Source organism: Ornithorhynchus anatinus, chromosome 2, assembly GCF_004115215.2.
Source record: "Ornithorhynchus anatinus isolate Pmale09 chromosome 2, mOrnAna1.pri.v4, whole genome shotgun sequence".
Lineage (NCBI taxonomy): Eukaryota > Metazoa > Chordata > Mammalia > Monotremata > Ornithorhynchidae > Ornithorhynchus > Ornithorhynchus anatinus.
The window spans coordinates 71,028,488-71,051,125 of NC_041729.1; the positions used below are offsets into that span (position 1 = coordinate 71,028,488).

Consider the following 22,638-nt stretch of genomic DNA (forward strand, 5'->3'; position numbering starts at 1 on the left):
GGCCTAGAGAAGTGAAGTGACTTGCCCAAGGTCACACAGCAGACCAGTGGCAGAGCTGGTATTAGAACCCATGACCTTCTGATTCCCAGGCCCATCCACCTGCTGTGGAGGGGGAGCAAGAAGGAGCACCTCAGAAGGCCTCCAGGGAAAGTGTCGGTGACACTGCCAGGATTCCCCCTCTGTGAGAAATGCTGGAGCCCCAACTATGAGGATGCACCAGACTCCCTGGCTGCTGAGAGTCATTTTGGGAAGCTGGAAGAGCACAGGCCTGGAGGGAGGGGAAAGGAAGTTGAGCTGGCTGGGGAAGCCATTGAGGGTGCGGGCTGGGAGTCCCCACATCAAGCTCCCTGCTTCAAAGTGGAGGCTCTGCAGATTTTCCTCATAGAATTGATGTTCCCAGAACATTGGAACTGGGGGACTAAATCCCCTAAGCAGAAAACTAAATGTCAGGTCTGGTGTTTTGATAAATGGCAAAATTGAAGTCCCCGTACACCTACTGAAGATGAGGACTAATCAGAGAAGTCCTGCCAACACTTAAGTCACCAAAAAAAAAAAAAAGCCTGGAAAGGTACAGACCCAGTCAGTACCTGTAGATATATCTTGTTGAGATAGAAGACGATTCTGGAGAGGGATTTACCACCATCCTTTTACAGAAATCACACATATAGTATTCACTATATCGGTGAGAAAATATTGAAAACTGACCTGAATGAAGGGAATGACCCAGGGCAGAGAATACAATTGCAGTACCAATTAGGAGACAGTGCTTTGTTACTGTAAAGTACAGCAGAGCAGCCCTAGAATATACCATATTTAAACTGATAATGTTCACTCTAAATTACCATTTACAAAGTACCAATAGGTAAAGAATGTGGAAGAAAAATAATTCCTATTTTCAATCTGTAACTAGCTGAGTCCTATGAAAATTACATGTGTTTTCTGTGCCCCTCATCGCTGGGTCCAACTCAGCTCCCTGTTCCTAACCCACTCTACCTCCTGGACCACAGTACCATCTGTTTGCCCCCCAAATGGCCCTCGCCTCTTAGCCTCCACCTCCTTGTCTCTGGGACACCCCACTGGCCCAGGACAACTTTCTGCTATTTGATATGCTCCAAAAGACAATAATTCCCCACTAGGCTGGCAAACCTTCGGCTATGCAATAGAATCCCCAAAACAACTGAGCTTTTTCTTTATATATGTCAATCATTGAACTGCATTTATTGAGCACTTACTGTGTGCAGAGCACTGTACTATGCATTTGGGAGAGTACAACGAAGTAGAGAAAATCCCTGCTCTCAATAAGCTAATTAAAAAAACAACAACTCTCAAACAACTTCTGATGAGTTTCCACTAACTAAATTGCCTCAGATTTCATCAAGTTTTTAAAAGAAGCAGCATGGCCTAGTAGATAGAGCATGGGCCTGGGAGTCAGAAGGACCTAGGTTCTAATGCCAGCTCTGCCACTTGTCTGCTGTGTGATCTTGGGCAAGCCACTTCACCCCCATTTTACAAATGAGGTAACTGAGGCATAGAGAAATGAAAACTGTAAGCCCCATGTGGGACAAGAACTGTGTCCTATCTACCCCAGCACTTATAACAGTGCCTGGCTTATAGTAAGTGCTTAACAAATACCATAAAACTACAACAAAGACAAAAAACAAGTTGGAATCACCCCTGAAATGAAGACAAAAAGAATGGAGATATGGGAAGAAAACAAGAACTGAAAGCCACTGGCATAATGTGACAGTCCATTTCGAAGTCACAATTGTTAAACTTTTCATTTAAAGGAAAACAAATCAAAGCACTGGTTCACACAAGTAAAATCCCAATGGCACTTAACTGAATGATTAGGAATGAAATTCTGTAGGAGATTTCATGCAACATTATTGGCCCTGTGCCAAAATGTAAAAACTCACCTCTGGCTTGGGAAGAAAGGCTCGTCCTGGAATTGTAAAACAATTCTGAACATTGCAGAGATACTGGGCCATGATGGAAAGTCTACTTCGCTGCCGACTTCCGGTACTTGCTGTCAATCTCTACCAAAAGACAAGACGGTCAACTTGGTTAACAGTCTAGTCTGAAACGATTTTTTAAAAATCTTTAACTCTACCAATTTCTTTCTTCATATTTTTCATTTTGAGGGAAAAAGAACTCCCAAACCACTCCACAAAAAATAAAAATGAAGGCACATACTCCCTAATGAACATCAACATTTATTATAACACGATTCCAAGCTCAATTAAATGGTCATCTGTCAAAAGTACATCAGACTATATTAGGAAGCAAAGAAAAAGACTAGATTTTGCCACTGGCTGCTTAAATTTACTTAGTAATGAAGGAGAATGGCAAGAAAAAGAGATATAAAGAACCTCATATCTTTTTAGGCTGAGCCCATTTTTGATTGTTAAGTGCAAGAATAAACCCATAGGAACAATTGCTTTGCTTGATCAGATCCTCTGAGTATGTAAAGCAAGAATGCTTTAAGGAAAACGTACAAGTGGCAAGCTTGGTAACTGCATAATGCACAATATAGACAACCTGTAGCTGAGCTTACAACATTAAGGGAGAAGGTTAAAGCCTTGATTTCTAGCTAGGGAATTCTTCCTTGGAGAGTGAGAGCCAGGAGACAAAGATACAGTGAAGAGGATAACTTCATATGAACAGTGAACTACCTCAAGAATCTGATGCTTTAAATTCTGAAGTGTGCAGGCTTTTGCTTCTGTTTGATATTGCTCATTTACAGTATGCAATTCCTTGGGATTCAGGCAGGATGGGGTAGCCAGTGGGAATGGGGCCTGAGCCAAGAACAACAGAGAAGCGGGGAAGGATGCCAGTAGCCCCAAGGAAGCAGGTCTAAATGGCAATGAGGAGCTGCCGAGTCGGTCCCAGACGAGAAGTCGGGGGGATTGATTTTGGCTCCTGATCTGGGCTGGCATCCCAGCCAGAATCCCCCTTCCCCTATGGCTTCCATTCCCCAACCTGTTCTGGCCCACCTTCCTCATGCTCCTAGACTCTGCGCCCTCACAAGCAGGTGGGCACACGAGAATCTACAGTAAAAAGGCCAGGTCCTGACTTACGTAGGGCTAGGAATAAGCAGGGCTGTGCAAACACCTAAGAGCTCATTTCCCTACTGCTCTTACCCCACCATCAACTATGCATTTGGCTGAGTAGCGTGGCTCAGTGGAAAGAGCACGGGCTTTGGAGTCAGGGCTCATGAGTTCGAATCCCAGCTCTGCCACTTGTCGGCTGTGTGACTGTGGGCAAGTCACTTAACTTCTCTGTGCCTCAGTTCCCTCATCTGTAAAATGGGGATGAAGACTGTGAGCCCCACGTGGGACAACCTGATTTCCCTATGTCTACCCCAGCGCTTAGAACAGTGCTCGGCACATAGTAAGCGCTTAACAAATACCAACATTAACATTATTACTCCCTAAACACTTGGATTCTCACCTCAACCACTCAGCACTTGCGTAAATATCATTATACTTAATTTCTCCTATATGTAATTTTTAAAAATGTCCATCTTCCCCTGGAGGCTGTAAGCTCCTGGTGGTCAGAGATCACATCTACCAACTCTTTTATATTGTATTCTCGCAATAACGATGGTATTTGTTAAGCGCTTACTATGTGCCGAGCACGGTTCTAAATACTTACTATAGAGCTCAACACACAGTGAGTGCTCAATAACTGCCATGGATCGGTTGCTTGATACCTGATGGTAAATGAAATACACATTTTCGACCTTGAAACAATTCCAATTTTTCAAAATCAATTCACTGATCTTCACTTCTCTGTAAAGCTGTCTCTTCTGGTTCTCATTTTTCGGACAGCAGACGGCAATGCTTTTGTGGCCTATCTGGGAGGCCTTGGCTAAAGAAATGTATTCCGTGTTCTCCTAAGTCCAAATGGTCACTCTGACTATAGCAACCTCCTCTGGAGATCAATTTCTTTCAAACATCATCTTTTTGAGGTCTCATCATTTGACCAATCGGTCGTATTTATTGAGTGCTTACTGTGTGTAGAACACTATAATAGGTTAAGGACACATATTTCCCACTGATACCTCCAACTCAGTATGTCTAAAACTGAACTCACCTTCCCTCCCAAATCCACTCACCCACCTAAATTTAATTCGGCCACACCACCATCCTCCCTATACCAGAAGCCTACCACCTTGGCAATGTCCGGGACTCGACTTTGGATGACCCCTCACATATTCACCTAACTAGCCTCAGACCTCACCCCCTCTGCAATCTCATATTTTCTCTTGCAACACAGAAATCTCCACATGATATCACAGTGACACTTCAATATTTCTCAGACTGAACTCTTCATCTTTCCTCCCCAAATATTCTCCTCCTCCTAACTTTCCCATCGCTGCTGACAATATCACCATTCTCCGTCTCCAGAGCCCATAACTGCGGCATTATCCTCAGCACTAACCTCTTTCAACTCTGATATTCAGTCTATCACTAAAGCCGGTGGGTTTTGTTTCCTTCAACAACTTTTTTCCAGATCCACTCATTCCTCTCCATCCAAGCAACTGTGACTTCAGTTTTTCATTTCTCCTATCTGCCCCAACCTCTGGGTCAACTATGAACTTGGATGTGTACCCCGCAATACTAGCATAAATATTCCTATATGCTACTATTTCTCTCCTATCCCTAATCTATTTTACTGTCCATCTCCCCCTGTAGAATGAAAACTCTATTTTCAATGGAATTTGTTAAGTGCTTACTATCAATCAATTATATTTACTGCACGCTTACTGGGTGCAGAGCACTGGACTAAGCACTTGGGAGAGTACAATATAACAGAGTTGGTAGACACATTCCCTGCCCACAGTGACTTTACAAACTAGAGGAAAAGCTTACAATGTGTGCCAGGCACTATGTAATAACAGCTGGGGTAGATACAAGCTAATCAATTCCCATTTTACAGATGAGGCACAGAGAAGTTAAGTGACATGCCCAAGGTCACACAGCAGACAGGTGGCAAAGTGGAAATTAGAACCCAGGTCCTATGGCTCCCAGGCCCATACTCTTTCCATTAAGCCATGCTGTTTCTCTGTTGCTGTCATGCTGCAACTCTATTGCATTGTACTTTCCCGAAAGCTTAGTAAGTGCTCGGCACAAAATAAGCACTTAATAAATATCAATGATTGGTCCAGGCATGTCATATCTCATTTTGACTACTGTATCATCCTCCTCACTGATCTCCTAAGGGCAGGGAACAGGCCTAACCAACTCTGTTGTATTGTACCCTTCTAAGCACTTAGAACAGTGCTCTGCACACAGTAAGCACTCAATAAATACCACTGATTGATTGGTTGGTGTCACTGCTGATGGCCTCTTCCCTCTCCAATCAATTCTCTCTGTTGCCCAGATTGATATAAAACACATAAAACGCTGGGATTAAGGCTCTCCACCAGAGATCTTTCTCCTATTTGGGGGAAGCAGAGGGGAAAGAGATGGATGGGACTGGGTTCTGATCCCAAATGGGTCACAGGCCTGCTGAATGACTGCAGGCAAGGCACTTAACTTATTTGGGCCTCCATTTCCTCACCTGTAAAAGGGGGATTAAACATCTGTTTCCCCTTCCCTTTAAACTGTGAACCCCATATGACAAAGGGGCAGTCCCTGTATCATATCTGATTGCATTATAGCTACCCTAGCATTTTGCACAATGCTTGGCATCCAGTATAGGCTTAAATACTACAATTTATTATTTCTTACCACCTATATATATATTCCTGTCTCCCACTACACCAACTCATCCTTTTCACTTCTGTCAAGCTAGCCTACCTACTCATCTCTCCCGCCTCCAATCTCTTACTCACACCCTCTTCCCCTGGCATGACCTCTCTCCTTCTAGAGAGCCACTAGATCACAGCTCTCCTCTTCTTCAAAGTCCTTCTGAAATCTCATCTCCTTCATGAAGTGTTTCCCAATTAAATCGTTTGCCCCATGGGTAATTGTAGTTTCCCCACAGGCTCAGTACAATATAGTACACTCAGTGGGCACTGAACTCAAATACCATTAATATTAAAAATTACCATTTATAGAACAGACTTGCATGGTGGGAAAGGGCTCTGTAATTCTCCTGGAGTAGCAGGAAGCAGTGTGGTCTAGGGGAAAGAGCACAGGTCTGGGAGTCAGAGGACCTGGGTTTTTATCCCAGCTCTGCCACTTGCCTACTGTGGGACCTTGGGCAAGTCACTTCACTTCTCTGAGCCTCAGTTCCATCATCTGTAAAATGGGAATTAAGACTGTGAGCCCCTCGTGGGTCATGGACTGTGTCCAACCTGATTAGCTTGTATGTACCCCTGTGCTTAGTAGAGTACCTGCCACATAGTAAGCACTTAACAAATACCACAATTATTATTATTATTATTAGTGAAATTAAAATTTGTGTTGAAGCATAACTGTGGGGTAAGAACCATGAAAATGGTGGGCCTCATGCAGCCCCCAGGGCGACTTGTGGTCCATCCCTGAACTAGAGCACGAATGGACTAGGTGGCCTGCTCAAGGCTATAGAGAAAGTTGAGAACAGTGCTCAGCACTTAGAACAGTGCTCAGCTCTTAGAACAGTGCTTGGCACATAGTAAGCACTTAACAAATACCATCATTATTATTATTATATCCATTTCTCCATTAACCAGATAAAATGAAATTAGGGAAATTTAACATCCTCTTTCAGAAGATGCTTTTGATGATAAGGTTGTGTATAAGCTAGTGTGGGCAGGAAACGTCTACCAACTCTGTTTTCCTGTACTCTCCCAAAAGCTCAGTACACAGCAAGGGCTCAGTAAATACCCTTCATTGATTAGAGCCAGTAAACTATACCATATAATTTTAAGAGCAAGGAAATACAAGCCACCATAAAAACCACAGCTTGAAACACCTGAGAAACAGCAGTCAGATGCAAGAAAATCAAAAGGCTAGCATCAATAGGAATTCCAGGAGCCACTGGGCCAGAGAACCACCTCCACTGTCTGGCTCTGGTTTTTCCCCTACCATTATATTCAGAGCCACGATGTCTAGGGCCAATACCACACAGGAAGGCTGCAAATGCAGGAAGATCAACAGTGGAAGTGGAAATGGGAACTCCAATGGGACCATTTCACTCCAACTTGGATTTTTGTCTTATTACTTGTTGTAAAATATCACCACTACTATCTGTAAACATCTGTGTTCACAACAATGTCTTCTGCTTCCAGTTTTACACTTCAAAGGGCTAATGGAACTTGATCTAACTTGCCTTTAATAGCAGCCCTATGCAGTGCCATATATAGAAATGTGCATTCAGTAATTGTTTTTTCTAGATTATACACTTAGTATGCAACATATTTCATTTCGTATTAATTGAAAATTATTTCCCCAAATGCACTTTCATTTTAAACCATAAGAAAAAAACATACACTTAGAGTTGAAAAATAAATACCGATTGCCAGGGACTCATTTTTTTTAATTCCATAACACACTAACAAAACTGTAAAAATGATAGATTAAAGCTCACTGAATGCCTTATCACCAACACATTAATTGAAAATAACATATTTGGGCTTTAAAAAAAAAGAAGTCTGGAGAACTAACCACCATCCACAATCACCATCAACCACAGCAACTGAGTCATTTATAATAATAATAATAGTAATGATAATTATTTGTTAAGCACTTCCTATGTGCCAAACACTGTTCTAAGTGCTGGGGTAGATTCAAGGTCATCGGACAACTGAGGTAACTGAGGCACAGAGAAGTTAAGCAGCTTGCCCAAGGTCACATAGCAGACAAGTGGCTGAGCCGGAATTAGAACCAACATCCTGTGACTCCCAAGTCCATGCTCTTGACACTAGGTCATGCTGCTTTATGGCCTCCAAGTGTTTGTCAACTCCCCCTCAAACTTGCACTACTTTGGATTTAATACAAAAAGGAACTTGTTGGCCATGCCATTTAGCATCTCACTTGAGTTACAGTACATTGGGTACAGAAACCCTCGGTATGTGAAGGTCAGTGGGGCAAAAGATGCATATGCAACTGGCTTGCATAGATGGGAAAACGGAATGGGACAGCCATCATTCATTCATTCATTCATTCAGTAGTATTTATTGAGCGCTTACTATGTGCAGAGCACTGTACTAAGTGCTTGGAATGTACAAATAGGTAACAGAGACAGTCCCTGCCCTTTGACAGGCTTACAGTCTAATCGGGGGAGACAGACAAAAACAATAGCAATAAATAGAACCAAGGGGATGAACATCTCATTAAAACAATAGCAAATAAATAGAATCAAGGTGATGTACATCTCATTAACAAAATATATAGGGTAATGAAAATATATACAGTTGAGCAGACGAGTACAGTGCTGAGGGGAGGGGAAGGGAGAGGGGGAGGAGCAGAGGGAAAGGGGGGGAAAGAGGGCCTAGCTGAGGAGAGGTGAAAGAGGGGTAGAGGGAGAGCAGAGGGAGCAGAGGAAAAGGGGAGCTCAGTCTGGGAAGGCCTCATGGAGGAGGTGAGCTTTAAGTAGGGTTTTGAAGAGGGTAAGAGAATTAGTTTGGCAGAGGTGAGGAGGGAGGGCGTTCCAGGACCGTGGAAGGACGTGGCCCAGGGGTCGACGGCGGGATAGGCGAGACCAAGGGACGGTGAGGAGGTGGGCAGCAGAGGAGCGAAGCGTGCGGGGTGGGCAGTAGAAAGAGAGAAGGGAGGAGAGGTAGGAAGGGGCAAGGTGATGGAGAGCCTTGAAGCCTAGAGTGAGGAGTTTTTGTTTCGTGCGGAGGTTGATAGGCAACCATTGGAGGTTTTTAAGAAGGGGAGTGACATGCCCAGAGCGTTTCTGAAGGAAGATGAGCCGGGCAGCGGAGTGAAGAATAGACTGGAGCGGAGAGAGAGAGGAGGAAGGGAGATCGGAGAGAAGGCTGACACAATAATCCAGCTGGGATATTATGAGAGCCTGTATCAGTAAGATAGCCATTTGGGTGGAGAGGAAAGGGTGGATCTTGGCGATATCATAAAGGCCGCTCATTCTCAGTCTCTTTTGCGGGCTCCTCCTCTGCCTCCCCTCCCTTAATGTGATTTATCCAAGGTCTCACAGCAGACTGGGATTAGAACTCATGATCTTCTGACTCCCTGGCCCATGCTCTATCCACTATGCCAAGCTGCTTCAATCCACTTGGCTACTGCTCCTCCTGTCATCATGGCCATCTGAGCCCCGGGCTGCCTCCTCCCCGCTCACGAGAGCTATAGCCCGTTCCATCAATGTCCCAGGTTATGCTTGTATTTTGCGCTCTAGTTTTGATGCAAGAGATACAGAGCCAAGTGCCTAGATAATGCTGAAGTACTCAGAGTGGTGCAGAATCCCATGATATTTTTATATTTTATTCCTTGACAGGGCTAAAAAGCACGATGAACTTTACCTGTTGGAATTAATTTCCTTAAGCAATACCTCCTGATCTCCAGACTACTGCCTGCCAACTCTCTTCTAGGTCCGAACTTTCCCCTTAAGAGCACCTGGCATGTGACTGGGATTTCTGGAGGAAAGGGTAGAGGATGGAGGTGGTATTCATGGCTCAGTGAAAAGAGCCTGGGCTTGGGAATCAGAGGTCGTGGGTTCTAATCCAGGCTCCACCACTTGCCAGCTGTGTGACTTTGGGCAAGTCACTTAACTTCTCTGTGCCTCAGTTACCTCATCTGTAAAATGGGGATTAAAACTGTGAGCCCCGTATAGGCTGTGAGCCCCATATGGGACAACGTGATCACCCTGTATCCCCCAGCGCTTAGAACAGTGCTTTGCACATAGTAAGCGCTTAACAAATACCACCATTTATTTATTTATTTATTTATTTATTTATTTATTTATTTATTTATTTATGTATTCCCTCCAGAAAAATTCCCTCCAGAACAGCAGTGATATTAGGCACAGGATGAGGAACTAGAGTGAGGTTCCTCATCCTGTGCCTAACATCGCTGCCGTTTTGCCATGTTCTAGACTTTTACAAAAAAAAAACCTGAATAGGGAAATCTAAGTTTCACTCCATAAAAATCAGTGTTTTAACTACCTCCAAATAGTGCTCTACTTATTTCCGCATTGCACTATGCAATAACCAAAAACATGTGGAAGCTTACCTCTGCCACTTCCTTTTGAAAAGTCAAAGTCATCTGTGTTCTGCCATAAATAAAAGGGCCATCTTTCCGAGAAATATTCTCAAGCCACTTGATGATCAGTGGAGTTGACACGCTGAAAGGCAGATTGCCTATAATATGTATGTTTGGTGGATCTGTTAAAATATGGGGGGGGGGGGGAATCAACAAATTTTAAAATAGATTAACCAGAATGTTCTAAACGAATGTTAGGGCTAAAATCAGGCTGTGGATTATTGAGTCACCTCCAAAATACATGAAAATATGTGATTTGGAGAGTGTACTCCCCTTATAAATAGATTTTATCTACCATATTCCAGCCATACCACAAGTAGCATCACTATAAGCGTTATCTTCAGTATTTAGCCTTCACGGACTTAGTCACCTAATCTAGTCTTCCATCTTCTTCCTATGCCCTATTATCTTCTTGTTCCTTCACCTGTTCTTTGTTGTAAATCACGTACACCTACTTGTCACATCCTTTACAGTGTAAATTTCTTGAGGGTAGAGAGGATGCTTTTGCTTATTTTCCAATGCTCAATAAAAGCTATTTAGGATAGTGGCTAGAAATCAGTCTCTAAAGAATGGGTGGGTATGTGTGTGACTGTGTGTGTGTGTGTGTGTGTGTGTGTGTGTGTGTGAGAGAGAGAGACAGAGAGACAGAGAGACAGAGAGACAGAGAGAGACAGAGAAAGAGTGAGTGAAAGAGAGAGAGAGATTGAGTGAGAAGTAGTTTGGCCTAGTGGAAAGAGATGGGCCTGGGAGTTGGAGGACCTGGGTTCTAATCCAAGCTCCACCACATCCCTGCTCTGTGACCTTGGACAAGTCACTTCACTTCTTGTCTCAGTTCCTTCATCTGTACTCAGTGCTTGGGAGAATACAATATAACTGACTCAGTGGCCTACTGGACAAACCCCGGACTGGGAGTCAGAATGACTTGGGATCTAATCCCGGCTCTGCTACTTCTCTGCTGGGTGACCTGGGCAAGTCACTTCATTTCTCTGTGCCTCAATTACCTCATCTGTAAAATGGAGATTAAGAGTGTTAGCCCCATATGGGACATGGACTGTGTCCAACCTGATTACCTTGTTACTACCCCAGGGCTTACAACAGTGCCTGACAGAGAGTAAGCACTTTACAAATGCCATAAATGCCATAAAAAAAGTTGGTAGTCATTTGTTTCCTACCAACGAGTTTACAGTCTAGGGGACATGATTTGTTGCCAAATTAGGAGGAATGCCACCCTACAACAGTATGTATGTGCATGTTTGTGTGTACACAAAGCAGATAAACTTACATCTGTGATAAGATAACATTTAAGCTTGCTCCAAACAGAACTTAAAACTCTGCTGAAGTTGTTGGGACTTTGGCAGCAGCTACTGTAGAGCTTAGAAGGGGAGTGCAATATTTAACTGGAGCTAGAGGCTGATGATGGCTGTCCAGTTGCTGGGAGTATTTAGGGCAGAAAACACTCTCTGAGCTAAAAGAGGAGCCACGAGGGGAAACCCAAGGAACAATAAGTGCCACAGAAAATGGACAGACCTAAATGAAACTAAAGCCCCGCCAGGTCATTAACCTACCATTATACTTCAATCATGTCTCTCTCACCACCAACCTCTTATCTATATTCTTCCTCTAGCCTGGAACTCCCCTCACCTAGACAACGGACATCCATTCTCCCCAACTTCAAAGCCTTATGAAAATCACATCTCCTCCAAGAGGCCTTCCCTGACTAAGCCCTCATTTCCCCTACTGTCTCTCCCATCTGCATCGACTATGCAACTGTATCTCTTCCCTTGACGCACCTTATATTTGCCCCACAGCACTTATGTACATACTCATAATTTATTTTCATGCCTGTTTCCTCCTCATCAATCAGTTGTATTTTTGGAGCACTTACTGTGGGCAGAGCACAGTACTAAGTACTTGGGAGGATACAATGAAACAATAAAACTGATACAGTCTAGATCTCATTGTGAGCAGGGAATGTAACCTCATTATGGGCAGGGAATGTGTCCTTCCACTCTACTGTATTGTATTCTCCCAAGTGCTTACTACAGGGTTCTGCACACAGTAAGTGTTCAATATATATCACTGATCAATCAGGTCAGGTGCCACAACAAAGTATAGCGGAGTGGGGAAACAGTAAGAAGGTGGGGGTTTGACTGGTTATAACGCTGAAGGAAAAAAACTGATAAAAACCGAGCTTAAAGTAACAAAACACATAATCCTAAAATTTCTTAAAAAGTATCCTCTCTGAAGCTCTACCAAGGTGAACTGAACAAAGAAACACCACTCTGAGAATAATCAATTAATCAATGGTATTTATTGAGCACTTACTCTCTGCAGAGCCTAAGCACTTGGGAGAGCACAATGCAATGGAATTAGCAGACATTCTCTGCCCATAATGAATTTACTGGTAACAAGACCAGTACCACTCTGACACTGAGCTTCATTGGAGAAGATATACATTGCTTGGCAACGTATTGAAAAGCAGCATGGTGCCTTGGATAAAGCACGGAGCTGGCAGTCAGAGGACTGGAGTCTATTTTCAACTCCGCCACTTACCTGCTGTATGACCTTAGGCACTTAACTTCTCTGTGGCTCAGTTCCCTCATCTGTTAAATGGGGACTGTGAGCCCCATTTGGAACGTGGACCATGTCAAACCTGACTAGCTGGTATCTACTCCAGTGCTTCGTAAAGTGTCTGGCACATAGTAAGCGCTTAACAAATATCATTAAAAAAAATAGCTTCCCTGATAAAGTACCTGATCACATTTGAAATACTGTCCACAGCCCAAAGAGTTTGGCAACATGTCTCAGAAAGGATGCACAGACACTGAATTTGTTTTCTCAACTGAACTATAAAACGAAAGGGCTTGTTAGCTCTGACCTCTTCTGAAAAATCAAGAAGGACTCAGTATGCTTACAGCTGTTCTGACAAGTGAAACTGTGTTCTAGCTCTGAGAGGGCTGTCCAATCTCTCTCTTTTTTTAATGTACTGAGCACTGAGGCAGATGCAAGCTAATCAGGTTGGACACAGTCACTGTCCCACCTGGGGATTACAGTCTTAATCTCTATTTTACAGACGAAGTAACTTAGGCCCAGGGAAGTGAAGTGACTTGCTCAAGGTCACCTAGAAGACAAAGGGTGGAGTTGGGATTATAACCCAGGTCCTTTGACTCCCAGGCCCGTGGCCTACCCATTAGGCTCTGTTACTTCTATCAATTAACAATGGACCTAACTCATGCTGCTGGATAAGTTTCAGATGAAGACTTTGTGGAGGTGGGAATTTGGGAGAGATCAGGCCCTTCAGTTCTCTCTTTTTTCCATTCATACAAATCACTAACCCCAGTAAACGCTCAAAAAATCACAACCACACATGGAGTGGACACTTACCAGCATCCCACTCTCTTCGGAGAGATCTTGGAAACGCCTTTTCCACATTAAATGTCAATACGTCTCCATGAACAATTCTCAATTTTCCAGGAGCTGCTTCAGACAGCATCTATTTTCAGAGAAATTAAACAGTTCATTTAGTCCCTGCTGCTTGAACTTTGCACTCCTGGCCTCCAACGGTGACAAACAATGAAATAACAAAAGAGCAAAAGACTGATTTGCAGAGGATCATATTTCTCTCTACATGTCTTAGGTTTCTCATCTCTAAACTGAAACAAGTGATCCTGTTGGGGTCATATTTGACATGCTGAGACAAGGAATTGGACACGCCATCAAGAAAAAAAGGAAACATTTTTTCAGCTACCAAGAGGTTCAAGTTGGTTCATCTTCCCCTTCCTCACCCAAGTCTCTCCACTTACTACCCTGTCTCTGCCTATAGGGTTACACACTTCGCCCTGATTAAGTCCAAAGATGCTTTAGCCAAAGATTCTTCAGAAGAGAATATTAATTCCAAAGTATAAACACATTATCCACAGGGCTGCCGAGGAGCAGTATACAAGAGAGACAAAACACATGTTCCCTGTCTGCAAGGAGTTACAACTATAAGAAGCTCACTGTGGGCAAGAAATGGGTTTACGAACTCTGCTGTATTGTATTATCCTAAGCATCTTAGTACAGTGCCCTGCACAAGGTAAGTGCTCCATAAATATGATTGATTGAGGGAGAGTCAGAAGTTACAACTTTTTTTTACAAAGAATACAAGCAGGAAGACAGTGGGGTCTAGTGGAAAGACCACGGGACTGTGAGTCAAAGCTATACGGGTTCTAGTCTCTGCTCTACCACTAGCCTGTTGTGTGATCTTCGGCAAGTCACTTAACCTTTCTTTGACTCAATTACCCCATCTGTAAAATGGGGAAAAGACACTCTGAAATGATCACTATACATGAAGATAAAGGGAAACCAAGTGACATATTATATTTAGGTTTCCAAAAAGCTTTGAAAAAAATTCTGAGTGACCACAGGACAAAAATAACAAAGGAGAGACTTATATGACCAAGTTCAGGATGGGAAAATGTAAATATGAACTCTTGGGAATCGGAGCTAGAACTGGTTTTGCTTCAGATTTTCATAAACCATCTGGAAGGTGGAATGTGTGGTGAAATCTCCAGGTCTGCAAGTGATATGTAGCTCGTTGGGATGGCGAATGCTGTGAAGATTGGGAAAAACTACAGAAAAGCCTCTTTCAGCTGAAGGAACTGAACCATGGCAGCTCAACGTTAATGTTAATGGGAGCATACTTAGGTTGGGGGTAAGGCAGTGGAAGATCGGCGTCTAAATTCCAACTAGACGACAAGGGACACTAAGCTTTCAATCGTGACTCGAGAAAGAAATCCCAGACAGGACTGACTGCTCTGTTAAAACCCTGGAACAATGTGCAGTAGCCAAATACAGACCAAATTGCTGTGTTTTGTCAGGAAAGGAATGTAAAATGAAACCAGACAAGTTTTGCCAATCTATGAAATGATGACTCCACCCAGCTGGAATACTCTCTGTGGCTCTGGGCTCTGCATTTTAGGAAGGAATGAAGAATGAACAGACCCTCCTGGAGATAGTTTAGAGAAAGCGACTGCAACAATAAATGGATCAAGCTGCTTCAGCACAAGGAAAAACTGTAACTCCTTGTGGGCAGGGAACGTATCTATCGACTCTGGGGTACTGTGCTCTCCCAGGCGCTTAGAACAGCTCTGCGTACATTAAGTGCTCAATACACAGCACTGACTGATTGAGTGATATACACACAACTGTTTCTTCCGATACTGTGTCATACTGTGATTTTAAAATTTACCAAATGTAAATATGCCCCAAAATCCAAGAGACTAATTGTTGAGCTCATCTGACATAAAACAGAAGTAGTCCTGGTGGGAGCGGGGTGCACTCCACAAACGACTTGGAAAAATACAACAGACTCATATAAGATGTTACCTGGCCACAAGAAACTTGAATTCTCATAGACGTGACAGATGTGAGACTATTGACAAATTGTGAAACCACAATAAACTGAATGTTCGATCAAAATAAACACAAAACAGGAGTACTGAAGATGGATATAAATAAATAAATACAATCAGCAGCTATCGGTTGGTACGGCTGGAGTTCGGGACGATTAGTGGTGATCATTTGGAGTAGATGGGTTTATAGAAGAACTTGTATCTTGATCTTGTCTATCTCACCTCCAACCTCTCGTACACTTTCCGCCTCTAACCTGATATGACCTTCCTCTTCATATTTGACACTCGATCACTCTCCCCTTCTTCGAAGCCTTATTGAAGGCACATCTCCTCCAAGAGGCCTTCCCTAAGGACAGATTTCCTTTTCTCCCACTGCCCTCCGTTTCACCCTGATTTGCTCCCTTTATTCCTCCTCCCCCCGCAACCCTCTCAGTCCCACACTCCTTATGTACATATACATAATTCATTTATTTACTCTAATGCCTGTCTCCCCTTTTAGACTGTGAGCTGGCAGTGGGCAGGGAATGTGTCTACCAACTCTTTTGTATTGTCCCCCGAGTGCTTAGTACAGTGCACGCTCCATAAATGAGACTGACTGATTTCAAAGATGGGGAGAGTTATGGTCTAGCAGATCTGAGATGAAGGGAGTTCCAGACCGGGAGACAGAAGTCATAGTAAAATAGTATTTATTACATGCTTACTGCAGGAGGAACACTGTACCAAGTGCTGAGAAATAAAACACATGAGGAAATTAAATATGGTGCCTGTCCCCTGGGAGGTTTACAATCTAAAAGTAGACACTTGTGAGTGGCCAACACAAGAACCTGGTTTTCTGCTAAGAAGTGACGTAAGGAGGGGTAAAGAGTTCATATTGGGGAGTAGTGGGGTGAAGGGAGAAGCAGCATGGCCTAGTGGAAAGGGCACAGGCCTGCGAGTCAGGGGACCTGGGTTCTAATCCTGGTTCCACCACTTGTCTGCTGTGTGAACTTGGACAAGTCATGTACTTCTCTGTGCTTCAGCTACCTCATCTGGAAAAAGGGGATTAAAATGGTGAGCCCCATGGGGGACATGGACTGTGTCTAACCTGATTAACTTGTGCTCAGTAGAGTGCCTAGCACATAGTAAACACTAAACAAATGCCATAAAGAAAAAAGGGAACCAATTTGCAAGAGAGTGAATCCTGGAGAGAGTGATCCTTGAAGTCAACAGGAAGGAATTTTTGTTTGATGCAGAAAGATATGGCACTCCCACTTCCACCATTAATCAGGTAACAGTTCTTAAAACAGAAGCCAGTACCATTTTATTAAAGATGCAGCATCCACCATGGAAAATATATTCCATGTTTAATAGAAAAGAAGGACCGGAGTTCTAATCCCAGCTTCACCACTTGTCTGCTCTGTGACCTTGGACAATTCAGTTAACGTCTCTGTACCTCAGTTACCTCTTCTGTAAAATGGAGATGGGTTTCTGTTTCCCTCCACTTTAAGGAAAAACTCCTCTTAACTGGCTTTTTTTTTTTAAAAAAAGGTATTTATTAAGCACTTACTATGTGCCAGGCACCTTACTAAGTGCTCGGATAGATACTAGCTAATGAGGTTGGACAGAGTCCATATCCCACATGGGGCTGGAATCAATCCCCATCTAACTGGGGTACAGAGAAGTGAAGTGACTTGCCCAACGTCACACAGTAGAGAAGCAGTAGAGCCGGGATTAAAACCCAGGTCCTTCTGACTCCTCCCAGATCCGTGCTCTAACCACTTGGCCAAGCTGCTTCTCAGCTTCAAGGCTCTCCATCATTTCTCCCTCTCTTGCACAGCTTTCCCTGCTGACCCCTACTCCCTGCAGACGACTAACTCTTCCTTCCACGGTCCTCTTCTAACCGTAACTCATTCTCTCACTAGTAGAACAGTGCTTGGCACATAGTAAGCGCTTAACAAATACCATCATTCTTATTATCTACCTGCAATCCAGGAATAAAGCGAGTGTCCTTTTCAACCACCAAGAGTTCAGCAACTTCAGAATTGAGAATGGACCTTGTAATTCCTCCCGGACCGGGTCCCACTTCATAAACATAGGCATTTTTCAGGTTGCCAGCCTTCCGCACGATCTTATCTGATGATGAGAAAGTACAGTGTGAATTGCTTGTTCCTGATGAAAACCTTAAGACTATCTTAGTGCTTTCTCACAAGAGATTTTAACTGTGAATTGCCCATTAATTCTTCCCCAAGTCAATGAATTTTTGCATCTGCTATCCTTTCAAGACTCTTCAAATGAACCGAGTGAGTGTTCAAGTTTCCTTCATTTTATCAGTTTTAAAAAATACAAAGAGGGATTGTAAATTATTAAAACATAATCACTGTGGCATTTCCTTCACCTACAAACACACACGGGACAAGCTGTGAAGAATTCTTCAAAAAGATGAGCCACAAAGCAATAATTTAGAAAATCAGAAAATCAATTCCTGAATAGGGCTGACTGTATTTTCCCATGAGCTTAGTAGAGTGCTTTGCTCTTAGTAAGGGCTCAATAAATACTAGACTATAAGCTGTTGTGGGCAGGGAATGTGTCTGTTTATTGTTATATTGTACTGTCCCAAGTGCTGAGTACAGTGCTCTAGACAGAGTAAATGCTCAATAGATATGACTGAATGAGTGAATAAATACCACAGCTAACTGTAGTCAGGGAACTTTTACTAATTGTTGAATTGCATTCTCCCAAGCCCTTGGTACACAGGAAGTGCTCAAAAAATACCATTGATTGATCAAATGACTGATTGAGCACATCAACCCTGCCACTAGATGCTCAATGGCAAGCCTGGGGCATCCAGGAACCCTGAATGGGTATTTCTCCTCTTTCCCTGCTTGAAATGTTCAAAGTTCCTGGGATCCCATGAAAGAAAAGGGGGTTGGCAGCTTTGACTTCCAATTTCTCCACCACCCAAAAGTTTCCCTGCTGCTACAACAAGCTGGAGAGGGGAGGCTCACCCCCCATTAGCTCTGAAATTAGTATGCGCTCAGTAAATACACTGCTTGATTAGGAGGACAGCAGTTATAGGCCAGATGGACCCATTTACCCTGTGATCCTTAGGGCACCAGCCATTGTTCCTTCCACAGTAGTATGCAGGTTTATTAAGAAGTATAGATGAGAAGCAGTGTAGCCTAGTGTAAAGAACACGGGAGTCAGGAGACCTGGGTTCTAGTCCTGGCTCCAATACTTGCCTGCTCTGTTACCTTGGGCAAGTCACTGCTCTATGCCTCATTTTCCTCATCTTAGAAAATGGAGATAGAATGTTTTTCCATCTCCTTAGACAGCGAGTCCCACGAGGCACAAGAACTGTGTCTGATCTGATTATCCTGTATCTACTCCAGCACAGTACAAATCCTTGCAGTGGTATGCACTTCAATGCCACAGTGCTTATTACTGAACACAGACTGGTGGGAAGGAGATATATTACCCTCCAATTAAGCTAATAATATTATGGCATTTATTAAGTGCTTACTACGTGCCGGGCACTGTACTATGCGCTGATAAATGGTACTAATACCGATACTGGTACTAATATGAGATAATTAGGATGGACACAGTCCCTGTCCCACCTGGGGCTCACAGTCTCAAATCCCCAGTTTATAGATGAGGGAACTGTGGGACTTACCCAAGGCCATTCAAAAGATAAATGGTGGAGCAGGATTAGAACCCAGGTTTCTGACTCCCAAGCCCAAGCTCTACCCACTAGGCCACACTTCCTTTCTACTTGCTAGGTACCCTAGGACAAAGCATTTAACTTCTCTATGTCTCAGTTTCCTAATCAGTTAAATACAGGCATGAAATACCTGTTCTTCCTCCCCCTTAAACCGTGAGCCCCATGTGGGTCGGGGACTGTGTACAACCTGATTATCTTGTATCTACTCCGGTGACCTGTTCAATGGTTGGTATACAATAATCACGGGAACACCAACAACCATTTAACAAATAGAGAAGCTAGCAGGGCCTAGTGGAAAGAGCATGGGCCATGAGTCAGGGGACTTAGCTTCTAATACCAACTCCTCCGCTTGTCTATGTGACCTTGGGCAAGTCAATTCACTTCTCTGTGCCTCAGTTATTTCATCTGAAAAATGGGGATTAAGACTGTAAGCCCCAGGTTGGACATAGATTGCACATATTATTATTATTGTCTGGTGCCATCGAGTCATTTCTGATTCACAGCAACTCTATGGATATATTTTCTCCAGAATGTCCTGTCTTCTGCCATAATCGGTAAGCTTGCTAACAAACAGTTCTTCTGTTATCGTTTCTATCCATCTAGCTTCTGGTCTGCCTCCTCCACATTTACCCTGGACTTTTCCTGGCATTAGTGTCTTCTCCAGAGAATTAGTCCTCCTGATTATGTGTCCAAAATACGCTAATCGAGTCATTTGGCCTCCCAAAGACCACTTTGCTCTAAAATGCATGTTTGTTTTTAGGGCAGTCGATGGTATTTGCAAAAGTCTTCTCCAACACCACATTTCAAAAGAATGGATGTTCTTTCTATCCTCTTTTTTCACTGTCCAGCTTTCGGATCCGTAAGTTGTTACTGGAAACACCATAGACAATTTTTATTTTTGTGGCAATTGCTGGATTCACTGATCATCACAATAAGCAATGAAGGGTCTTCTCAACTCAGGGTGACCTGATCTACCAACCCAGAGGGGCTATCCAGCCAGTCTGCAAAGCATTTTCAGGAACTAAATATATGTTCTGAAAACTACGGAGCTGAACGGTGGTCTCCTGCTCTGGTGCAGACAAGGGTCCATGAGGACCAGGGCAGAAGCAGCAGCATGGCGCAAGGGATAAAGCACAGGTCTGGGAGTAACAAGGTCATGGGTTCTAATCCCAGCTTCACTACTTATGTGATGGGTGACCTTAGGTAAGTTACTTCACTGTGCCTGCTACCTCATCTGTAAAATGAGGATTGAAACTGTGAGCCCCAGGTTGGACAGCGACTGTGTCCAACCCGATTCGCTTGTGTCCACCCCAGCGCTTAGTACAATGCCTGGCACGGGGTAAGTGGATTGTCTCTATGTGTTGCCGATTTGTCCATTCCAAGCGCTTAGTACAGTGCTCTGCACATAGTAAGCGCTCAGTAAATACCATTGAATGAACATATACTATTCTTGGCCCTGCCCCAAGACTGCCGCGGGCCCCCTCATGCTAGGGATCTAATCCCACCTCTGCTACTTGTCTGCTGCATGACCTTGGGCAAGTCCCTTGTCTTCTCTGTGCCACATCTGTCAAAAGGGATTAAGACTGTGAGCCCCGTGTGGGACATGGACTGTCCCCAACCCGCTCTGCCTGTATCCACTCCAGTGCCCATCACACAGTAAGTGCTTAACGAATACCATTCATTCATTCGTCTTTATTAAGTGCTCACTGGGTGCAAAGCTCTGAACTAAGTGCTTGGGAGAGAAGCAGCATGGCACAGTAGAGAAGCAGTACGGCACGGGGGAGAGCACGGGCCTGAGAGCCGTAAGGTCATGGGTTCTAATCCTGGATCCGCCATTTGTACGCTGTGTGACCTTGGGCAAGTCTTTTCACTCCTCTGCAAAATGGGGATTGAGACCGTGAGCCCCACGTGGTACAAGGAACAGCGTCCACCCCGATCTGCTTCTATTTCCCCCCTCCCAGCGCTTAGCGCATACCACTCATTCATTCACTCGAGAAGCAGCGTGGCTCAGTGGAAAGAGCCCGGGCTTGGGAGTCAGAGGTCATGGGTTCGAATCCCAACTCTGCCACTTGCCAGCTGTGTGCCTCAGTTAGCTCTTCTGTAAAATGGGGATGAAGTCGGTGAGCCTCGTGTGGGACAACCTGCTTACCCTGTATATCCCAGCGCTCAGAACAGTGCCGTGCACATAGTAAGCGCTTAACAAACCCCACCATTATGATTCCATCGCATTTCTTGAGTGCTTACCGGGTGCAGAGCACCGATCCAAGCGCCTGGGCGAGTACCAAAGAACAACAGACACGTGGCTGTCCGCCAACAGGATTATTCTTCATTCACTCAATAGCATTTATTGAGCGCTTACTACGTGCAGAGCACTGTGCTAAGCGCTTGGAACGGACAAATCGGCAACAGGCAGAGACAGTCCCTGCCCTGTGACGGGTTTACAGTCTAATCATTATTATTATTCTTATTATTGCGGGGGGGATCGGCTCCCTGCCCGGTCCCTCCCCCATCCACCTGTCAGCCTCAAGTCCAGCAGAAAGTTCTGCGACAGCTGCTTGCGGGCTCGAAGTCTGTAGAGTTTAATAATCTCCCCGAGGGTCGGCAGGGGGGGGAGGCGGTAGGTCGACAGCTTTCCGGGAGCAGCCATGCGTCGCAGCGCGGACTAAGGGCAGAAGAGAAATAAAGAAAAAGGAGTGAGCGGCCGCAGGCCCCGCTTCACCTCCGACCTCCCCGCGCCCCCGGCCCGGGCGCCCCCCTCCACCGCCCGTCACTCACCCGCGGCGGGGCCGGCGGCCGACCGGTCCTTGGCGTCCTCGACGGGATGACGTCATCACGTCGACGCGCTGGCAGCGCCGGCGAGGCCTCCCCTCGGAGATCGGGGAGGGGGGGGGGAGAGAGAGAGAGAGAGAGAGAGAGAGAGAGGGCGTGTGAGCATGCGCAGAGCGGCCGCCGGCCCTCCCCGCCCCGCCCCGCCCCGCCCCGCCCCGCCCCGCCCCCCCGGTGGGGCCTGGACCCAAGAGGTGCCTCCGTGGTGCGCTCCTCCCCTGCGGCCCTCGCCCTCCTTCCCAGCAGGAGGCAGCGAGGGAGGGCCACGGGCAAAGGCCGAGGGGATATTGTCGGGAAAAATAAAAACCACACTTCTCTTAGCCCCTTTAGACTCTGAACCCTTGTTGGGCAGGGATTGTCTATTGTCTCCAGCTGTTGCCGAACTGCACATCGTCAGCGCTCAATAAGCAGTAACAGTCACGTTGGTATTTGTTGAGCGCTGACGATGTGCAGAGCACCGTTCTAAGCGCTGGGGTAGACACGGGAATCAGGTTGTCCCACGTGGGGCTCCCAGTCGTCATCCCCGTTTTACAGATGAGGGAACTGAGGCCCAGAGAAGTGAAGTGGA

The 22,638-nt window shown here is 44.8% G+C and overlaps 1 protein-coding gene across 2 annotated transcripts in view; it reads right to left on the reverse strand.

Moving 5' to 3' along the window:
* Positions 1-22,117, reverse strand: part of TFB1M (transcription factor B1, mitochondrial) — a 37,039-nt gene extending 14,922 nt beyond the window's left edge. Inside the window, exons 1-6 of one of the 2 annotated variants that reach the window (XM_029052299.2) lie at positions 22,020-22,117; positions 21,759-21,906; positions 17,505-17,656; positions 13,536-13,644; positions 10,122-10,273; positions 1,917-2,036 (exon numbers count right to left, since the gene is read on the reverse strand). In XM_029052299.2, the coding sequence (XP_028908132.1) occupies positions 1,917-2,036; positions 10,122-10,273; positions 13,536-13,644; positions 17,505-17,656; positions 21,759-21,891 (666 nt within the window). In that variant the 5' untranslated portion in view covers positions 21,892-21,906; positions 22,020-22,117. Of the gene's footprint in view, positions 1-1,916; positions 2,037-10,121; positions 10,274-13,535; positions 13,645-17,504; positions 17,657-21,488; positions 21,603-21,758; positions 21,907-22,019 lie in introns of those variants that run through there. The other variant, XM_029052300.2, reaches the window with a different exon arrangement.
* Positions 22,118-22,638: the final 521 nt, after the last annotated feature.